The sequence below is a fragment of the Athene cunicularia genome (genome assembly GCF_003259725.1).
Source record: "Athene cunicularia isolate RWA chromosome 7 unlocalized genomic scaffold, athCun1 chr7_part1, whole genome shotgun sequence".
Classification (NCBI taxonomy): domain Eukaryota; kingdom Metazoa; phylum Chordata; class Aves; order Strigiformes; family Strigidae; genus Athene; species Athene cunicularia.
In genome coordinates, this window is record NW_020799107.1 from 25,298,948 (window position 1) to 25,321,777 (window position 22,830).

General features: G+C 41.3%; 1 protein-coding gene across 1 annotated transcript; it reads right to left on the minus strand.

Annotated features, from left to right (window-relative positions):
* Nucleotides 1-790: 790 nt before the first annotated feature.
* On the minus strand, nt 791-22,824 carry IQCB1 (IQ motif containing B1). Its single transcript, XM_026852507.1, has 13 exons — nt 22,397-22,824; nt 21,407-21,569; nt 19,602-19,731; nt 17,258-17,362; nt 16,119-16,201; nt 15,596-15,768; nt 12,856-12,992; nt 11,674-11,783; nt 6,296-6,438; nt 5,733-5,881; nt 5,135-5,263; nt 4,598-4,754; nt 791-3,501 (listed from the first exon to the last, which is right to left on the minus strand). The coding sequence occupies exons 1-13, from the start codon at nt 22,512-22,514 to the stop codon at nt 3,272-3,274; spliced, it is 1,827 nt and encodes a 608-aa protein (XP_026708308.1). The 5' UTR covers nt 22,515-22,824; the 3' UTR covers nt 791-3,271.
* Between the last annotated feature and the right edge of the window lie 6 nt (nt 22,825-22,830).

Below are 22,830 nucleotides of genomic sequence, written 5' to 3' on the forward strand. Positions count from 1 at the left end.
GGGCAGGAGACGCCCTTGGACTTAGCAGCGTAGCCTCAAGCGCATGCCTGTGTCTCTGCTGGAGATGAGCATCCTGTTGTTTGCAGAGTCCAGTTACAGCTAAGGTGGAAAAAAAAAACAAACGTCTGCATAAACAGGAATTTTCCTCAAAGCAGAGGACACTGCTTTGTCTCCAGCTCTGAAATGGCTGATTTTTTGTTGTTGTTGTTGTTCCTTTTGCTGCCTTCTTTCTTCTCCATGACTCTGGTGGCACCTTCAGCAGAAGAACAGTCACTGTCCCTTCTTTTTTATCCACATCCATCAGAGGATTTTGCTTTCCAGATTGTTTGCTGCTGCTGAAGCTGTAGCAGTAATGCTCCTGTACAGCTTTACTTAAGGGAGGGAAGAAACAAAACCACATGACAAATAGGTCCAATTTATCACGGCAACAGAAACCTGCAATTCAGCTAAATCGCCCCCACAGGCCAGCTTAGACAGCGTCAATATTTAATGACCCGGGCTCCGCTGCCTTCACTTCACCTCTGCCCCTCCTCACGTCACAGCGTGCCCCCCGGGTTTGTCACTCCACCGCTGGGGGAGGGCACCCCATGCTTCCCTGGTGAGCTGGGTCTGTCTCCAGGCTGCCGGGGCGGGCCTGCTCGCTCTCCAAAGTGGTGCAGCCCAGACCTGCTGGGCACGACCAAATTCTGCCCCGTGTACTATGTGGCTGGACCACCTGTGCAACATGTTTATGTAAGAGGGCCCAGCTTTATGAGTGTGCCTGTGGCAAGCAGACAAGTGGGAGCAGGACTGAACCCATCTCAGTTTAGAGCCTCTCCTACAGCCTTTTTTTGGGTGATCATGTAACCCAGACAGGACTGTTCACCTGATAGAAGGCTGGAGGTGGTTTCTGTTCAACTGTCTACATCTGTCCCCATTGTTCAGGCAGGAGTATTTAATCCCAGATGGAGCTGCAGTGAAATAAATCACCAGCATATCCTGCATGTTGCGCAGGAGAACCTGAAAGGAGGATGAGTCAAACCATGCCAAATTCCTCCCACCCATGAACAAAGAAGGGCAGCATGGGAGCTCGGGGGTCTCTTTTGGAGGGCCCAGGCTCCAAGCTGGCCACAGCAGCTGGCATCCCAGAGCATTTCCCAGCTCCGCCCTGGCATGCTGCAGCAGCTCCTTTCTGACTTGCTCTGCCTGGGACAGCAACGGAAACAAGTGACAGGTTATAGTGCTATAGATGGCCATAGGCACATTCCCTCATGGCTCTCTTGCCTTGGTTTCCCTGGTCTGTAAAATGGAGATGAGGGAGATCACTTTGTGTGCTTGTCACCAAAGAAAGAAGAGGCATTTTTATTTACCAGGGCAGTGGTGGTACGGGGAGAATTTGTGCTGATGAACTGGTAATAAACAACTCAGCAACTCAAATTCCTCCAGCAAGACTGCACTTCCCACCAGGCTCTCTGTTCACTTAAAAACCCCCATTATCCAGCAAACTGCATATTCCAAAGGGGGAGTTCATTATCCACTCCAATGGCAGTGAGTGGCAGAGGCCATTACAATAAAGGGCTTTTTGCTAAAATGGTATTTTGCTAAAATGGCACTTGATATTTAACACTGGCCAGGGGGGCTCATCTCTATCCATAAAATACATTAAGCAAAGCACCTTTGTGAACAAAGCTATTATAACGAGGGTGATTAGGAATAAACATAACAGCAGAGGCTGCTGTCTCAAAATAGTTTGGGTCAGTGGCTGCATGGCCAAGGGGACTATGATGCACACAGAGGACTTGGGTATCTGCAAGGAGCAGCTGGCTTGCTGCAGTCTATCCAGAGACACTGGGCCTCTTCCAGTGCCAGAACTTGGTGGTTGCTGGGGGGTAGCTTCCATCCCCCCGGGTGCTTGGTCACTGCTCCCCAGCCCCTCCGCTCTGGTGGTTGTAGGGCACCGGCCTTGTTACGGGCCTAAAACTAACAGCAGAGCTGTGCAGAATAATATGTAACTCAACAGACACATCCAAGTGCCCTGGCAAGTACTTTAATGGATTGTTCCACCAGTTAACTCTCCAGGAAAGGAACTGAGAGCCAATTCAATGCCTTCCAAATCACAGCTCTGTTAAAAAAAATAACATAGAGCACAGCTCTTCCTCTTGGCAGCTGTCCAGTTATTAATTTCAATGTATCAGCTGCATCTGAATGGGCTTGGGCTTCTGCCCACTATTTCTATTTATTTGTTTTCCATTCATCTCCACTAAAATTAAAACTTAAAACCTTCTAGACAAACAAACATGCTGAACTAGTATTGATGCCCACATACAACTGGCAGAAATCACTGCACTTGTTCCTCCTCTGCAGTGAGACAAGATCAAATTCTTAAGAGTCTTTGGGCCTCTCACCTAAAAAATAGCACAGGCATCTACGGCACTAGCTGCAGCCTTGCGTTCTCCCTGCTTTCTGGGCACATCAGTAAGCAGCAGCCTTCGGCCCTTGACTGCAGGTTTTGACTGTGTACTGGGTTGCAGTGATTGCAGAGGCCCTGTGCTGGAGACCTTTCTGGATTAAGCAGCATCTGTGTAGTTTAAGAAAACAGAGCTGATGGTCCAGATGGTCACACTGGGGCTACAATCCCATATAACAGTTTAGACTGAGCCCATGTGACAACGCATTGCATCGGCTGTGGAAAGAACTGCATGCTTTTAAAGGAAAACACGTATTCCAAGAATATTGATATTTTTTTCCTCCCCTTGATTTTTCCCTTGTTGCAATCAAGAAGCTGGTGGAGGTTCCTCAGGCCAAGCTTTGCCTGTGTTGACTGGAGTGAGCTGTTCTACCCTGCCATAAGCACCCAGCCTGCCCAGTCCCTGCTTGACTTCTTAGTGGTGTTTTGGTTTGTTCTGAACTCATCTTTACCTCAAAGCACATCACCTGATAAAAAGTTTTGCTATAAAAGCCCAGGCTTTTACAGGGGTGTGAGTCTTACACATCCGAGCGTGAATAAGAACTGAAAATCCAGAAGTTATGAACTTACTTTTAAAGTGATACAAATTACAAAATATTCTCATTTACAACTACAGTATTTAAATCCTATTTGCAACAGCACAATCAATAGGATCTAACTGTTGATGTACAGAAAATATTATTAAGTAAAATGCACTAAAATAAGACTTTGGTCTTTTTCAGTGCTTTTTCTTACAAGTCAAGTGTTTTACTTCCTTAAAAACACATGCAAGAGAATGCATGGTTCAAGGTATGAGTCCAAGTAAGAAATTCTTCTGCCTGTTACCTAAAAGGATTTCCTTCCACCAACAAATAGAGTTCCCAGTTCTGCATTGAGGGCATCATCAGGAATGACATCATCCTCCATAAACTCATCTCCAAGCTTCTTCCACCATGGCCAGCGAGAAGATTTCAGCATAGTGTGGTGGGATTGTCTTGCCTTGGTAGCTACAGGGACTGATCGACTCATAAAGACATCAAGATCTTTTTCTGTGGTCTCTGCTAACCCTGGAGCATCTGTAATAACAAGAAGAGTTCTCTGTATTTTGTTTGCAGTTTTATGAGTATTTCAAACAAAAAAAGAAAGAGCATTACCCTCCCACTTCTCACTGTCTAAGGTCACTCCTTTCCCCATGCTGGCATTACAATTTTATGGCTGCATGATAAACCTGACTGGAGAAGCGATCCAAATTACGGCTAACCTGAAAAAATAAATACTTAATGGGGGAGGGAGAAGAAGAGGGGGAAGCAGGACTACTTCATTCAGGTGCAGTGGTGGCATCCACCGAAATGACTTCTTGTGAACCTATGACCTAAGAGGAAGAGGAGCTCCTGGTTGCAACTGTTGGATCTGCGCTCCCGGCGCAGGGTGACGTCAGCGCAGTTGTTCCCACCGCTCTGGCGCAGCAGCGCTGCGTATTCCCTGCCTGGGGGACCCAGCACGGTCAGAGTAAGAGCGTGTTGCTGATTTGCCTGTTCAGGGAGTGATGAGCTGCAGTGACACAGCATGTGACAGACTAAATAATGGAATTCAGTAACTTGCTGAATTTTGTCCGGCTTGGGTGCTCTCTGGTGGCTGCAGTTTGCTATTCTTGCTCTTTCACTCCAGGATATTTGTCTGGAATTCAGATAGCACAACAGTGAATTCTGTCTCAAATAAAGTCGGGCCAGAGAAAATCCAAACATGACTTGGAATCCATAGCTCAAAGATTTCCCTTTTTATCTGAAAGAGGCGAGAGTGCTTCAACCAGCAGCTTGCTTACAACACAAGAGAACGAAACAAAGCAAAACAAATGTAGAGAAAGAGATTGCATGAGATTGCCTTCTTAGAAATTGTAATGCCTTTTACAGGGCCATTGGTCTCCTTGTGAACACATCAGAGACACTTGTAGCAGAAGAATAAGCTGCTCCTTGAAAAGCCAGTGTATATCCTTAACCTATAGCAACACCTGGGTAATCTCTGACAAAGCCTGATCTCAAGATAAGGCACAGAACAAAGGAAGAAAGATACTTCAGTTTTGAAATGAGGCTTTACCACTGTTCCCTCTAATTTTCACTCTAAATGAGTTTAATTCAAACAGTAATCAAAACTATGACCAGAGAAGTCACATACTCATTAGCAGCTCCACATCAGTGTTGACCTGAGCCAGTAACGTCTCTCTCCTTTGCGCTGCTCTCTGATCCAGTCTGCTCCTCAACAGGAACTGTGCCAGTTTTTCCTGGGCCTGCATATGTAATTCTTTACTCATTTCTTCTGACATTTCGGAAGCCTGGAGGAAAATAACTATTTATTACCATTAGGAACTGCTTATTTTAAATCTTATGGGGGCAGAATAATGTCTAAACAAGGAATGCAAATACTGTTCTTAATTGTTAACTTAATAATTTTGCTTCCTCTGCAGCTCTCTGCAAAGCTATCCATCATCAAGTATATAAATTTTCCAATTACAGTTTGCTTTGATCCTTTTTATTAGATTAATGGATAAAATCCCCAATATCCTAGTGCCTTGCTGTCAAGCAAGCAGGGTTAATATACACATACCTCACATGCATTATCTTGATCAGAAGTTATGAAGCTGAATATATTTCATCCCTACAGTATTTTATGTGGCATCATTAATGCAAATTATGAAATGACTAAGAAACAGACCGGATGCAATTTGATGTAGTCATCCACCTTCTGCTGCAAAGCTAGCCTCTGCTCATCAGTCAGTCCCTTGGGATCTTTCCAAGGAGAGAGAGGTCTCCTCCTTCTTCGTTTTTCCAAGAATTTACAAGCCTTTGTAAAGAACATATGAGAATATGACAATCACAGGCAGGAAGTTTGTCTTCTTGCTTTGTTTGTAATCAATCAACAAAAGGAAAATGTTTCAGTACTGCATCTGTTAAAGCATAAATTTAGCTATGATGCTAAAAAGACAGCATACAACGGTCACCATGAATACTAAATAGTAAGTAAGAACACTCATAATAAATTACTGACTCATCTGTACTGCAGTCAAATTCCAACCTCAGGTTTCAAAGTGGCAGTGGCAGGTCTTATATTTTAGTTACAAAACTGCATTAAGCTTTGTAACCTAGACAAGGTCTAACCCATCTAAGCAACGTGTGGCTCTAGACTATCACCCTCTGAATAATTTTTTAGTAAATTATGCCTACATCAACACTAAGGGAATAAAGAGAGCTTTTTGAGGCTTTGAAATAATCCACTCAGTCCTACCTAATGTTAGAACAAAACACATACTTACTGCTCTCTGAATGATGACAGCTGCTTTATACTCCTTAAGAGATTGTCTCTGTTGGTGAAAACTCCTTCTTGCTCTATACCCTCGCCAGAATCTCTGGATAGTTAATGCTGATCTCCCTTCCATTTCCTCCATGTACTTACTTACTTGACCTAAAAATGTAACAAAAATCCAGTTATAAGACTGTGGGTTGGGATCTCTTAACAATTTACATTTTTAATCCTCAAACTAGATAGTACCAAAAAAGCTTGGGTGTTATCAGTTATTATAAAAACCCCTCTTCACCCAAGGTCCGCTAGCTGTGGGCCATCTCTCAATGGAGCTTTGTAACATGAGACGACTGTGTCTCCCTTTCTCCTGCACCATGCTGAAGGCAGCAGATATTGATCAGCAGTTACTGAGCCCCTGTAGAATCAGCACGTTCTCTGTCAGATAATTGGGTCAGGAGAAGAGACAATAACACTACAGTGCACAGACATGCAAAAATAGGAAATATATTTGGGGAAACTGTTCTTAAGGAGAGCCAGACAGTTTAATTGTCTGACATAGTTTAATATAAATCATACTGGCATGGATTATTTCCAGCGAGGCCAGCTGCCGTTCATGGAAGAGTCTCATAGCCCTCTGTCTCCGAAGTTGCATTTGCAGTTTTAGAGCCTCATCTTCTTTCTGTTTTTTTAAATGCTGCAGCTCCTGTTCCCGTTTAGCTCTGCAATATACAAATACATTAACAATTAGCTTAAATTGTAGATTTCTTAAAAAGCATCTCTCTTTGTTTTGTGTTCAATGGTCCAGAATCAGGGGAGGAAATCCACAAAATAATCTGCCATCACAGCTGTTGGCAGCAGGACCACACCAAGCAACAAGAAACCACCTGCAAGCTAACAAATTACCACACCATCTGTAGCCACGAAAAATTCTGAGCCAGTCACTCAATCTGTATCAAATCAAAGGATATATTTTTCCTTAGGATAAAGTTCTGAGGACCCTGAAGGGAATGATACTCCATGTGGGACATTCCCAGCTAGCATGAACTAGACCATCAGGGAAAGAGGTAAAGTAACATTATCCATCTGCTCCAGCATGCACCTTTTCCATTGCTCCATCAGCATGCATGGCACCCACTTGCTATATTACTATTCCCTAATATTAATTTTATACAAGAGTAGATCAGAGTGTTGGCTGTTAAGGCTCACTTCTTAAATTTGGAGGGATTTTTTTTTCTCCGGGAAATACAGACTGACACATTTTCTCCATCCACTTCGTTATAGAACACTAGGAAATAATTTTCTTGCAAATTCCTCCCAATCTGTACTAGTAGTAATTTGACGTTAGGATGTTACCCCACTGTGCTTGGTGTTGGAAAAGCCCCAGCAGATGTTTCACAGATGAGACAACTGATCACTCTGTAACTGGCCCTGCAGTGTTTAATGATAGCCTGTATATCAATTATAGATACACTAACACATTAACATAGATGTTAATATATTAGTGCTAAATATACTGATGTGTAGATACTCATAAAAAACAAAACCACTTGGAAATAGTGTCAGTGAAGCATGAGGAGCAGTGAGCTAGGGCTCCTCCCCCCTTCACTACCCCTTCTCATCCCAAAGGACCAGATCTCATTAGCAGCTTAATGTTTGAGACTTTAAGAGTTCAGCCTGCAATGAGGTAATGATGTGACTCTTTCTCTTCTCTTGCAACAAAATCTGTTGCCCGTGCACTGGGCCTACAGCTCTGAGTTCTGCTCTCCTCTAGCGCTGTTCCAGGGACAGTGGAAGGAGACCTCAAGCACTAGGGAAGAGAACAAATGGACAGAGCACAGGCATAACGGGTGCCAGAATGGAGAAAAAAAAGGCTGTAGACTAGAACTAATGTCCAGCAATTTTGGTACTGCTACAGGTCATATACCTTTAGACTGACACTACTACTGAGGATCCGTGTGTTTCCCATCACTAGTATAAATTAAGCTTTAATTTTTCCACCAACCATACTTTTTCTTCTGTCTCTGTAACCTGGTAGGGAAAGATGGGATGGAAGCTACTTTGTAAAAGAGATGCTCTGGGTTTAAGGATCTGCCCTTAAATGATAAAACAGCCTCCACTATGGTCTGAGAGACCATAACCCTTTAATGACAGCAATGCAGAGTTGAAGGGTGCCCATACCTCTACCTACAGAGACAGATCATAATGTATGTGATTACATCAGAATGGTCTCAAGGAAACTGGAGGTTTTCAGCCCAGACATTTCTGCAAATTAGAACTGTAAATATTTGCATTTTTAATCCAGGCAGGTACATATTATACTTCTAAGTGGAAAGATGTCACAGGATCAAACGGGACTTTTGATGACATTTTCTTGATAAAACTATTAATAATTTTCCCTAGAAATGTTTATCAGCTCCACTAGGTGGAAAACTACAAGAACACTTCATGAACTTCTCAGATGTGCATCTGTGAAACTACCAATAGTGTCTGTCAGGTATTTAAATGTTTCTTTGATACTAATTCTTTCACGTGTAGTCTGCAAAACACATGCTCCTCTTCATTCTCTGTTCCTCCTAATGATAAGATGTGTTTGTGTGCACACAACACACTGTGACAGGGAAATAGCTCTGAACAGAAGCAAAGCAGACACAGAGTGAGATCCAAGTCTCCCTTCAGCAGTTCATGGCAGAGATCAGCATGATTAATGAAAATCCATTCTACAATTAGCTATGTAACACTGAACTAACTTCAAGGAGAGAATACAGGCTTTAATATTCACTGAGGAGATATTTCTGAAACCACAGAGTTTCAGAAGTTTATAACTTGCAGAGTCTAAGATCTTCCACTGCAGCTGCAGGTGAGCCAAGTTTGGAGTTTCAACCTCAGCAGTATTTAGCCACACTTGTTCTAAAATAAATCTGAAAATGTAACCAAACCCTGACTGTTAAAAATGAAAACTCCTCTTGAAAGCTTTTCTAAAGTCATGCTTACAGTACTGCAAACACTATTTTTCAGCACAACACTAACTGCAGCTTTGACCTTGACAGAAAAAAACAACACTGGAGCTGCACTGTATTTACTCAGTACATCAGGACTGACTGAGCCATGAACACACAACTGTAAGGATACTAATACAGTTCCATTCCTCTCAATATGAAACAAACACATTTAAAAATCAATTCAAATGACTCAAAAACTACTTAAGAGGCACACACACTTACAATACTAAAATATGACACAAGAAAGTCAAGTAGCTTGTTGATTGCAAATAGCCTAGCCACCCTTTCCCTTCTGCTTTACCACATTGTCTTAGCCCACCATCCAAGTTTTCTGGACTATGATTTTGGCTTGCAAGGTGCCTGATGAGGGCAGGAATATTGGCTCAGAGCGTATGGTGGAGTAAAAAGGAGTGACAAGGATGTCAGTTCTTGGTGTTTCAGTACAAAAGCTAGAGTGGTTAGTGGCCCTCAATAGACCCAATGCTTGCCCCTGAAAATCTTCCAGAATTTAAAGATTACACCCTAGATAGTCCAGTATCTTCTTAATGCCAGTCTAGATGACAAATCATAACTGTCTGCTTTCTAACATCTTGATCATAATGCAACATTGTTTGACTAATTGATTTCCAAAATCTAGTTTTTACATGGTAGTGCTCAACTCATGCAAAAAAGGGTTGAAAAAAACCTGCTGTGGAGTCTGAACTTGATTTAGATCCCTTAATCTACATTAAATTCACACGACACTTCTCATAAGAGTTCGCCTAACAGATGCTAATATTACTGCTGAAATCCTACAACAAGTAAGAAAGATAGGCATTATTTACATAGCTTTATTCTTCTGTGGTACTCCAAGTCAGAGGATACTATTTCTAGCTCACTGAAGAGACCTCACTTCTGAGAGTCAAAGATTTCAAATATTAATGAAGAACAGGGTCTTGCAAGCACTATACTGCACAAGCACTATGGGCCTTGGTTTCTGCAGCACTCCAGCATGACAGATTGAAAACCCCAAGACAGCTCCACATTCAATTTACGATGGAATTTTGTGTCAAGTTAACTGTGAACCAGGTAACCTTTCTACCAACAGTCCATCGTCTTGTAGTGCTATTTAGTGCAATCCCATGCTTTTAGTTTTCCATATGCCATAAATTTTTACACAGAAAACATAAAGCATCATAGAATTAAGTTTTTTCATGGAGAAATTTGGCAGCTGGGAAAGGGACAGTTGGCGCTTTTGGCACCAGAAGCGGCGGTTTGGTACTGCTGGAAAAGCACATTGTTTGGATGTTTCTGCTAAAAGAATCTGTAGTGAAACAGCTCATATTGGCATTACATTACCTTTATGTTTCAGAAATAACAGCTGACTGGAAAAAGGCATCTTCAAGATGAAGGAACTCTTGGTTAGCCCAAACTTAAGCCCTGAGACATGGGAACAAATCCTCAGGGAAGTTATTTCCAGGAAGGACAGGAAGGTGAATGGGAATAGCCAGCATAGATTTATCACAAGCAAATTGTTTGACCAGCCTGATGCCTTCTGTGATGGGACGGCTGGCTCTGTGGATGAGGGGAGAACAAGTGGATGTCACTTTTTTTGGCTTTATCAAGACTGCCAACACAGTCTCCCATGCAGGGCAGAGCTGGCACTCAGAGGAACCTCCACAAACACAGAAAATGGGTCAACACAATGAGAGGGATATCGAGGTACTGGAGCGAGTGCAGAGGAGGGCAACGAAGCTGGTGAAGGGCCTGAAGAACAAATCCTATGAGGAGAGATTGAGGGAGCTGGGACTGTTCAGTTTGAGGAAGAGAAGACTGAAGGGAGACCTCATCACTCTCTACATCTACCTAAAAGGACATTGTAGAGAGGTTGGTGCTGATCTCTTCTCACAGGTGATAAGTGACAGAACAAGGGGGAATGGCTTTAAACTCCAACAGGGGAGGTTTAGACTGGACATCAGGAAAAAAATTTTCACAGAAAGAGTGGTCAGACAGTGGAATAGGCTGCCCAGAGAGGTGGTGGAGTCACCATCCCTGGATGTGTTTAAGGGTCATTTAGATTAAATGCTGGGGGATATGGTGTAGGGGAGAACTTTGTAGAGTAGGTCTGATGGTTGGACTGGATAATCCCAAGGGTCTTTTCCAGCCTGAATGATTCTGTGACTCTATGAACAGAAGCCACATGAAGTTCAAACAGGAAGCTCTACACCTGGTACAAGATAACCTCATGGACCAGTACAGGTTGGGCACTGACTACCTGGACAGCAGCTCCAACAAAAAGGACCTGGGTATCCTGGTGGGTGACAAGTCAAACACAAGCCATCAGCATGTCCTTGCAGTAACGAAGGCTGCACTAGCAATAGCAGAGGCAGCAACAAAAAGACGACTGTTATTTCAGTTTACTCGGCACTCTTTAGGGCATACCTGGAATACTGGCCACACTCTACTGGGCCCCCAGTAGAACAGATATTGACAAACTGGAGGGATAGAGACTGTCCAGAGAAAGACAGTGAGGGCTATGGAATGTTTGATATACAAGGACAGGTGATGGGAAATCGATTTCTGTCTTACACTCCCTAAAGGCGGTGTTACAGAGAAGACAGAGCCAGGATCTTAGAGGTGCACAGGAAAAGGACATGAGGCAGTGGTAAAGAGTTGCAACAAGGAAATTCCCACTGGCTGTAATGGAAGGATTCTTCACAAGGCAAGTCATTTGGCACCAGGACAGGGACCAAGTGAGATGGTGGGATCTCCATCCTTGGAGGCCTCCAGAACTGGATACAGCCCTGAGCTGCAAGATCCCATTTTGAGGCTGGTCCTACTTCAAACAGGACATTAGATTAGATCACCTGAATTTTTCCTGTCACTCTGTGACCCGAGAAAAACCAAACCAAACCAAACCAAACCTTCTTACTAGATTCTTCTCTTTAGTGCTTTTTACAAAGCCATACTGTTTACCTGAAGCTTCTCTGTAACGCAGTCACTGCTTGAGGTAGTTTTTTCAGCCTTTTCCTCGTCTGAAATCCCCTCCACACAGCCTGGATTATACAGGCTGCTTGATGCTGCCTCTGAAATTAAAAAAGCAGTTGGTAGAATATTTTCTCTGCATATAAAAACACCTTATTACTGCTTGCACATTTGGAACAATCTCAACATTTGGCCAAAACCCATCAGTTTTCAAATGCATCAAAATTCTGTATTTATAAAACCTTAAATTCCCCAAGCTGTTACAAGACCGTTATTATCATGAACCCTGTACTTGCTCTAAAGGCAGATAATCTGATCATCTGGATTGATGCTCTCTGAGGTAAATGAATGAATCTACAGCACAAATATAAAATATATATTAGCTGCATTAATCAATGTTAGAAATTTGTATTTGAAATATCTGAAGAACTTAGTATTTCAAACAGGGATTCAATCAAAATACCTACACTAGAGAGGACAGAAAGATAAGCTTGGAGAATTAGCAGCATGAGAAATGGTACATTTGCAGTATGATCAGAAGTAAACGAAGTGCAACAACATGGCAAAAAACCCCATCAATTCTATACTTAAATGGATTTAAAAAAAAAACAACTCCCCACACAAAACACCCTGCTCTGTTGATGGTGACAGCAGGTCTCTACAAACATAACTTTGATTTCCTTTAAAGTACTGTCTCTGAGAAACATGCATGTAAAATTTTGTGAAGAAGTTCATAAAACACACATCGTCTCTTTTATTGGGAACACAGCCCAGAAGGTGCTCGTACTGAACATTTTCTCTATATGACTTAATTCTATGTGAATACTGTCTAGAATTCAGAAACCTAAATTTGTAACACTGATGGGAGAAAAGCAGATACAGTTATTTTTGCTTTACAGTTAGCAAAACAATTTTTTTTCCCCCTACAGTTGTATACAAATCCATGGTGAATCTGCAACAGAAAGTCACTCTCTCAAGTGACGGTCCCATACCTTAATCACTGGACAATTCCTTATGTCTTCAAAAATTAAGAATGAAAAAAAAAAAAAAGTAAATTTTAAAATCCATTAATATAGTGAAAAAATAATACAGGCTTTGAAAAGCATCACCACAGTGATAGAGTAAATCCATTCTAAACATATATAAATCACATGTGACTAGGATTTCACATACAGAAGTCTCATTAAACTTCAGCACCTGCATTTCTCCTTTTCCAGTGGATTGTTCCAAGTACAGCAAGTCCAAGAGTTGACTGAGATCCCTGTCAAATCCTTTGCCAGCCCACTGTTTGCTTAAAAGCCCTTTTAACCCTAAGAGAGAAAAAAGAAGCATGTGATACCACTAAAGTGTTTTTTCTTTTCAAGATCTGAAGCTAACAATTTACAATTCAAAAAATCAAATCTGATTCTATGTGCAAAGGAACAATAGAGCGGAACACCATCAGTCATCTTTAAGTTTCAATGCAGAAGATCATCAAAAAATATCTGGTGCTCCAACCATCACAGAGAAGTACTATACAGTGACTGTAATTTTGTATGTCCAAACCACTATCTATTGTGTCTACATAACTGGCAGTTAAATTATCAATGTACTTTCAGTGTCGCATCAGGAAGGCACTGTAAGGTGCTAAAAGGATGTAAAGCACTATGCAGATGCTAGGTTTTATTAGCACTGCTTTCGTATTTTTCATAAGAAAATTTATTTATTTATAACTGGAATTCTTTGATGTCTTATCTGTATTCATAGTCTAACTGTGAGTACACGTGCATCCAGTCCCTGAGACAAAACACCTTTTTAGGTTCGCAGTAGCTAAAAAGCACAGCTGTGCTCCCCCCACAACACGCAGACAGTCCCTGTGCTGTGCACAGGACACAAGTAGACAGTAACACATGCTTTTTAGCTTTGTGTCATGCAAAGCCCAGAGCCTGAGAGTTTCTCGGGGCGTTGGAGGGAAAAGGAAGGAGGGCAGGAAGTGTTTGGATAGCCTCCTGAAAAACTGCAGATTCAAGTAACTTAATTTTCCAATCGTTCATAAGCATATTCATATGCTGAGCAACTCCACCACTCACACATACAGGATCTGGACGTGGAGCACAATGTCCTTCAAACGGAAATGGCACCTTTGTTCTATCACACATGCACTATTTTGAAGACGATGACAGTTAAACACTTCAGAAGAGACAAAAATGGAGTCAGTGGGTGCCCTAAAGCTGCCTCAGCTCCACAAAAACACGCAGCCCGGCTGCACAAGGCAGTTCCCTCACAGAAGTCCTGTGGGTCTGACGCAACCACCTGCCAGTTTCTGTAGAAACTATACAGCCACGGGCACCTTTCAGCTGCTGACAGAGAGTACCTGAAGCGCCTCTCGGATGCATCAACCCATGCAGACAATGACCAGGCCCTCATGGAAACCTGATGTCAAGACTGTGCTAGTGGTGGAGGTTCAGGTGATGCGCCTGCCTCCGGCAGGCTGCCTTTTCTGACAGAAAGCTTACACTGAAGTACCTCATCCTGGCAGCAGCTCCGAGCCACTGTGAAACCAAGCTACTTAAATGAGATGGCCAGATGGTGGAGATGCTGTAATGCTTTCTTTGTTGCTGCTGCTCCTCAAACCATCAAAAGGATTCCAAAGCCTGAGTGAAAACTAACATAAGGATTCTAACTTTAAAAAAATTTTTCTTTTTCCTTAGTGGAAACAAGAAATGTGTACAGAAGAGAGATGAAGAGTCTCTAAATGACTGTTCCATATTGTGATTCCAAAGCAAAATAAAGCACAATCCTTTGATGGAAACTTGCACCTCTTCAGACAAGCCAGCATTCTACAGCTGGGATGATCAGGCCATAACAGCAACTTGTTCACAAGAATCCACAACAAGGCATCAGCCTTAGGCACTTTATATTCAAATTCACACCAAAAGGAAGCCCTCCTCTCTCAATTCTGTAGGCAACTGGGTGGCAAAGCTGCCCATCTGGTCCAGAAGTTTATCTGGCTGGTACTGCCTAGTAAGTAGTCAGCACAAGCATAAAAAAGGGGAATTGGACCTTTTTGTCTAGCACAACCACTTCTTAACTGTCCTTGTCCCCAAAGGACTGAGGCTGCTCACAAGTAGTTTTGACCATCAATAACATCTAGAATATAAAAGAGCTGGCAAACATCAAAGCTGCTTTCTTAGTCTCCATGGGCATGACCGAGGACAAAGGGGTTTCCTGGAGCTCCCTGCTAGGCTAGAGACAGAAACATTAAATGGGAGACCTCATTAAATAATGAATAACATAAAGGGAATTATATGCATACTCAGCCTCCTCATCTAAAGGCACAAAGACAAAGCGATAAATTCATTTCATGAAGTCTTGGAAAGAGTTAGTTCCAGTCACTCAGATATCAGAAGATGGTCAGCTCCTCAGTAACCGAACAGCACCTATCAGCTAAGCAGACCTGTAACAGCCAGGGTAGGAAGTTGGCTTTAGGTAAAACTTTCCTGCTTCTGGACTAGTGAGCCTTAGCATGCTGTGAGAGATCCGACTCACGGGTCCTACCGTGGCAGTACATGCACCCTGCTACTAGGATCTCTCAGTATTTGACCTGCATGGGAAAAAAGATGCAGAGCATCACACAGAAAGAAGTAAAGCCCATCAGGTCAGAAGTGACAAAGAACAGCTTTAAGAGACAAGCTGCCACATGCAGAGTCCTCAATACACAGAAGAAAATAAAACTAGGAAACAGAAAGAGTCATAGCACCTTAAATTACAGTGAAAATGAACAGTGGAGAAGGAAAAAACACCCACAAAACAGCGCTGCAGTTTCCATCTATATTGAATAGTTACTGAACCAAGATGAGAAATCTCCATCTCTGTATTTTTACAGTGAGTGTAAGAGGAGGCCAAGTGATTGGTCTCATGCATGTTTACAAACCTTTGTAGCGAGCAGTGAGCAACTTCCCAAGCTGCTTGCAAAATTTTGCTACCAACAATAGCAGTTTTGCAGCAGCATTTCCTATGACAGGATTGCTGGTAGATGAGAGCTTATAAACGAGTTCATCCAAAACAGAGTGAAGAGTCTCTTCATCAACCTGAAGCAAGACAGAACTTTAAGAAGAAAGGAAAAAAAAAAAAAAAGGGGGGGGACACGACATACAGAATTGAAATGTTAATTGCCAACTATGAGATTTTTAGATATGTCAGGCATTCAGCATGCCAACACACCCAGCTAGCTGGACCAGCAACCTGATCCAGGCAGCACTACTGTTTCAGTCAACTGATTCCCATTCCCTCAATTTAATAAGATAAAGAAAATACCTATTTTTTCTATTTCTACAACAAAGACTAGGAAAAAAACCCAAATTCTTGTAAATGAAAAAGTACTCATTTATCAAGCAGTAATAAACTGAGTTTTAAATTTAAAATTCAGAAAAATCAGTGATATGAAAACAACTCACCTATTGACCCTCACAATATTGTGTAAAACAGACATCATTATAATTGCTGTTTCAACATCATCTGTTATTAACAACTGCGGGAAAAAAAAAAAAAAAAAAAACACCCAAGCAAATAAGAAACCATGCAATCAGAACCAGACTTGAAAATACTGTAAAACAAATAAACTTCATTATGGAACATAAGCCATAGCAAGTAAAGCCAGATACTGTTTCTGGAACAAACTCCCTCTCTTATAATTTTTACACTGAAACTTACTGGAATAAGTAAACCACTTCAACATCCAAAAAACATGTTGAGCCCTGTTTTTTCTGCCTTTGGATATCACTCAGGCACTGGTGTTGCAATGGAACAAAAGCTTTAAAACCTTTTATGTTACACTAGTGCCAGTTTCTTATTATAACAGTTGAATTATCATTGGGGCAACAATATCTGGAAAAGATAAGGACTGCAACCTTGACAGCTTGATACACCAGGTTTATTTAATGCAAGTGCACTGATGTCATTAAAGCACCATCTTTTTTATTCCACTGTGTCACTGTCTACATATTTAGTAATTTTTCTGGCCGTGTGTCTTTTTAGTTAAACCTAAGAATCATAAGATGTGTTTGTCCTATATGAGAAACAAACCCAAATTCTGCTTTTTAAAATCTGATTAACACTGGTTTAATTGAAAGCTTATTTTGATCAGAAATGTATAGTGAAGCTTGGTTAGATATTTGTAAAATTCCCTGGCATGGCAAAAACTTCAGAAATCTGTTTTCAAGTCTATCCACTTTCAGGGCCATCGATGCACTCTGGTCAAATTTCTGAATATGTTAATCAGACAGAGGTAAAAAAATCAACGGTATCTTATCAGAAAAAAAACCCTGAATTTTTAAAGGTACAGAATTACAGAGGGAAATTACAGGAAAACACTTAAGATATATGTATCTGAAAGAGCAGAAGGGAAACTCTTTAAAGATTTCCCTTTAGGAGATCCTTTCCCTTTTAGATATTGCTGTTTCCGTTGAGTGAAATACTTTAAGAGATTGATTTAACATCTACTCCGATTTAGAAAACTAGGTGGAGATTAGCATAAGAGTGATTCTTGATAGCTGTAGTTGTCATAAATGACTTTTCAGGTGTTTTATGGGTTTACTTTTCCCTTACCGCATGCTGCTAGCTGAATATGCCCACCAAACAGCCAGCAGATGGCATCAGTTACTGTTTGGAACCAGCGTAAAAAATGTTGTTTATCTTCATCCTAAACAAAAGAGAAGTAGGTAAAAGCTTGTGTATGTATCTTTACTGAGGACTTCAGCTTGATGTAGAGGGAATGTTTGTATGCTTCACGAATTTGGAGAACAAAACTCCATCAAATTCCCAGTTGAAGTTGGTGAAACTGTAGGAACCAGTCAAAAAAACCCAACTTGTGAGTCCTTGAAGGTCAGAGATCAATCAAGAAAAATCTAAACATACTAAAAAAACATCCATTCCTGAAAGAATCGTAACAGGGAGAAACAAGTCTTGTTTACTTCTTAGAAAAAAAAAATATATACCATAGGTGGGCTAGAAAAACAAGTAATTTCTCAGTACAAATGCATCATGGATTTAATCCACAAAGTGGGAAATATATTATTTAAGATTAAAGCACAGGAAAAAGGGTACAAAGTGGCCAAGGACACAGTTAAAATGTAAAAGGTTCCTAAAAACTGGCATGGCGAGGCTTCAGAAGCACCTCCTACCTGGGAGGTCTGGGAGCAAACACCAAACCACTATTAAGCTGAAGTTTGATCAGTTTGCCAAACACTTTTATGTGCTTGCCTGTGATAACACTGGACTGGAAAAAATGACCAGGAAGAATCCAGATTTTACCATTTGAATGCACCTACAGATGCCCAGTTCAGAGTCTGTATTCCAGGTGTGAGCTACAGGCCACTGGAAATGTAAAACCTTGGTGTGGGGGATAGCAAAGGGGCTTTTGATAATGCTACATTGCTGATAAATGATAAAGCACTTGGCCTAATATCTCCCACGTTAACTGAGCCTCCACAAATGAAACTCTGGAAAGCCTATTCCTAGATCTTTGCCAGAAGTCCCAGCTTCTAGTCACGCTTTAACATTGTATTTGTATTTTACTGACAATGAGAGATACAAAATTGCAGTAATAAGTTAAGCTGTAGCATTATCTGTCCTGTGCTTTGGCAATACATCAGTTTCTGAAAGCTATTTCAGTACTTCCCTAGACTTCAAGGACTTGTACAAAACGCAAATGAGGGCAGAATAAACTACAAATCTCCACTGGTAGAGTGGGATTTCCAAAGCTCCACTGAGCAAGCACCAAGTCTGGGTGCCCAGTCACCTCAGACCATGAGGCTTAAAAGCCAAAGTACTAATTATAATGTAGACTGCATTTGCATTCAAAAGAAATCTTTGCCCACAAGCATGACTCAAGTAGCATATAGGCTGAGACATAATAAGAAAGTGTGGGGGAAATTACATATTGTGGAGAAGACTCGAGTCTCCTGGGATGTCATTCAGGAAGCTCCCTTCTTAAGCACTACAGGCACTTCTAAAGTATTGAACTAACAGAAAATATGTAACTCTACTGATACTTGCTGAGAATTGATTGTGTTTGTGGTGTCCATCACAACACTCCATAGGAAAACTTTGAAGCCAGTGAAGAAATGAGGTACTGTGGGAAAGTGGGGATATTAAAAGAAACAATCAGAACCCCTGAGGTTGGTTATTTAAATTATTCATGGGTTTCATTTTTGGTTGGTTTTGTTGGGTTTTTTTCTTCTCTACTGATTCTGGAATGCAGAATGCTTCAAAAGCATGAGGGAACCTAGCTGGCCGCCTTCTCTGCAAAGAAGGAGAGAAATGTGAGAAAGTGTTCAAATCTGCAATTTTACGAGGTCTGCCTTTGGGGTTCCCAACATCTAAGTTCAGAAGCAGTGAGCATTTTTGGAATTGTTTGCCAATTTTATGTCAGAAATTGTACAGCAAAACAAACTTCAACAAATCTGATTTAAAATCTTAAGATTTCCTAAATCTTTTTTGTAAAGCTGAACAAAGCAGTGGGAACAGAGCTGTTACAAAGACTGAACCAATTATACGCAAAGTTTAAAAGACACTACCATGACTGGGATGCTGCCTTTTGTAAAGCTTTTTTTTTTTCCTGTCATATATCATACTGCTCTAATTCTTCTGTTTTACTTACAATTGCTTTCCTTCCCCTTACCTTTAAACCTTGTGACAAGTAGTAGCCAAACTCTGAACAAACCTGTGGTAACAAACTATCTTTGCACATGTAATAGACCAAATGCTCCACAATGACAGATTTCAGTTTCAAAGCTCCAAGGCATAAGAAAAACTACTGTAATGTCTGGAAAATAAATTTTCATAATACAGTGTCCCTAGAATAATAATCTATTTATACAACATGTAACCTTGGAAAGTTTATAGAGATTCTCTGCCCTTTCACTATGAAATCTAAATACCTTGATTGCTCGGATAAATCGTGCTTGCAAGCGTCTTGCCAAAAACAGCAGGTTGTCTACAGCTGAAGGAAGAAAATTCTTGTAAAATTCCTCAGGATCTTCTTTCACCTCTAGTCCTACACAACAAAGACTGAAATGGAAAAAAAAAAAAAATCAACCTGAATAGTCGAGGGCCTGTTTGAACAGCTTTGAATGAATGTCACGTCATCAAAGAAGAAATGCTTCACTGGCATGGGACAATTCAATGCTGAACAACAGTTAACTGCTGTGACAGGCTCCAAGGTAGCTGCCTCAGAAGGAAGAGGAATCACTTGCAGGCTGGAGACAGAAAGTATACTACCACTTATTACAGCATGTCTCAGTTTAAAACTTATCCAAGGCACTTTCTTTTTTAGCTTCATAGGATCTGTTCAGGCTTGTTCCACATGCTAAGGAAGGGCTCTGATGGTCATAAAGAGGGGAAAAAAAAAATAAAAGAAAAAAAAAAAAGGCAAAGCAGAAAACTAGAGAAAAACCTGATAAAGGAAGCTTGATGATGAAGAGGGTGAAGATTAGACCACAAAAATGTGTATTAAAAAATATTACTTATCATAAAATCTTCAGTAAGGCCTGGTCTACAACTTTCCTCTGAGGAATACATGTGGGCTAGAAATCAATTCTTCAGATCTCAGTTTTCTAATTTTACTTACTCCAAACATGTCGGTCATTTCTGGACAACTTTTTACAAGGAACTGCATGTTTTACTACTGGGAAGTTTTTCAATTCTGTACTCCACACTGATACTAGTGTGACAAAAGAGTCTTCCTAACTTTTTATGAATTTTGCTTTCTGACATTTTTATCTAGGCTTTATTAGCTTTTTGTGAATGCACACACATAGAGCTTTGCCTACCAAAGCCCTCAGAAAGCAAATTCTAGGCATGAATCTGAGATTCATCTAGTTACAAAAGGACATTTTTATAGCTAAAATAAATTTGTTTTCTCTGTAAAGTAAAATAGCTTATAAGGGATGATTTAAGCATCACACACAACTCTGGTGATAAATATTGCAACTCTTAGTGAAAATCTTGGCATTAAAAATTCATACTGCAGAGATGGCATAAACAAGAGATGGTTGCCTAATTGCTTCATGCCTTAGAATTTTGCTCCCTAGTTAAGCCAAAATCAAGTACAACCTGAGGAAAAGTTGAAACTTACTATTTTTCCTGACATCAAAAACTGAGATTGGATCACTGGGGATTTGAGTTTAAAGTTGTCTTATTTACTAGCTATGAATTAAACAATGCCATTCTCACATCACTACATCAAGCTATCTAGTTTGTATGAACTGTGTTCTCTGTTACATTTAAAAATGTAAATAGGTATTTAAAATTAGTGTATGAAATAGATATTCAAGTAGAGTCAAGCCAAGCTGTGAGTCAATCAGGCTAAAGATTTTTGCAAGATGAAATCTAAGTAAACAATTTTTTTAAAATAACTGCAATTCAAAGTTAGCAATTACTGGCTAAAAACTGTGACACTGATGAGTACTGTTCACAAAAAAAGGTAAAGCCAAGACAAAAACTGTTCCCACCAAACAGTTTACCCAGCTCAGTGAAACACAATGCGAATGAATTAAACAGGACCAATTAGGCTATGCCTGACCCCTCACTCTTGACTGCTCCCTGCACTTTAACCCTGGCCTTTCCTGAACAACAAGCCTTTTTCTGGATGGGAGCCAATGCATTACAGCTTGAAAAGAGAAAGAACAAGATGAAAGCCCAGAAAGAAAACAAGAAGAAAACTTCTTTGCATTTTCCTTTTTACCTTAGTACCTCTGCTAGCTGGGCAGCAGTAGCCCAGCCTCCACGCAGTCGAGAGTGGTCTTGTCTAAGGACCAGCATGCAGTACTGAGTAAGATCATAATCATATATGTCTTGTTTAATTTTTTTTGATTCTTCACATCCCAGGGAAGCACTATTTAAAATTCCTGTGGGAAGAAAGCAGGAGAGAGACAAAGAGGAGCGTAAGATTCTGATGTGCAAGGTCTTTGGGGTTTTTTTCTTCTTCCAAAATGCAAGAGGAGTATGTGTACACAGAGCCAGGATTAAGGTAATTCTAAAAGTGCTAACAGCAGCATAAAATATTTTGTCAGCATTTTTCACTCCTAGAACTACAATCCATTTTTTAGATTATATGACAATTGGGAAGGATAGCTAAACTTAGGTTTCCATTTTCTCATTACACATTTAGTAAAACATACATTACCTGGGATATAGCCCATTTGTATGGATTTCCTAGGCCAGATAAAACCACAACCACTGTGAAACATATAGCTTCCTTATAATTACATCCCAATTTAGAACAGGACCTAACTTGTTTCTACCATTTCTATGAACAGTGGCTATGTGGCAAAAGGAAAGGCAGGGGGAGTCACACTGGAGCTCTGGGCCATGACTGCATTTCTGTGTTAAAAACTGAATACTGATGACCACTCTGGTTCTCTACCTAAAAGCACTGGGAGAAATTATTTGACCAACTGTAAGATCCTCACCTACATCAGCAGAGGTCTTACAAATACAGTGACAGCTGAAAGGGAGCAAAGACTTCCTCTCTGTTTGCTCCCCAGCTCCTCTTTATTGTTGCCCAGCCAAATGCCACTCAATACCACTCTCAGAAAAAGCCCTATTATCAACCTCAGAGTTTCTGGCCCCGACAGGAATATTGAGAAAAACCTGCTGTATTTAAGGAGGCAGAAGGAAGCGCTGTCCATACTTCACTACCTCATCCTTTTATTTTACAGACAGTAGTAATTACCCTTTAGCTTCAGAAGTAGCAGGGGGATGTCCTGTTCTCTGCTCTCAGTGACCTCAGCAGCTAAGGCCAGCACCCGGGGGTCCGCTGCCGCCAGCCTCGCGCTGGGCGCGTTGGCCATGGGAAACAGAGAGAGACCCGCAATACCATCGATTCAAGCCTCTTTCCCTTTTTAATGGTTTCGGTGCAGGCGCGGCGTCCTTCAGCCACTACTTCCATCAAACCTCCAGCTCCCGCACCAGCAGCTGGAAGCTGACGCTCCGCTCTGCGCCTCGGCCTGCAGGTCTCCCCCTGAGAAAGGAAACAAACATGGAGGAAGCTCCCTCCACCCTCCCGCCTTCCCTCCCGTCGCCTCTCGAGGCCGCGGGCAGCGGGACTGGCTCTGCCGGCAGCGCAGGGCTCCAGCGGGGCAGCCCGAAAGAGGCCCCACGGGGCGG

Excerpts from the sequence above, each read along its gene's own strand:
- IQCB1 (XM_026852507.1), bottom strand. The coding sequence starts at position 22,514 with ATGGCCAACGCGCCCAGCGCGAGGCTGGCGGCAGCGGACCCCCGGGTG. Across the intron at positions 19,732-21,406 it reads CAGCTAGCAGAGGTACTAAG|TCTTTGTTGTGTAGGACTAG; the intron begins GTAAAAAGGAAA and ends TTTCCATTTCAG. Across the intron at positions 5,882-6,295 it reads GCTGGAAATAATCCATGCCA|GTCAAGTAAGTAAGTACATG; the intron begins GTATGATTTATA and ends TTACATTTTTAG.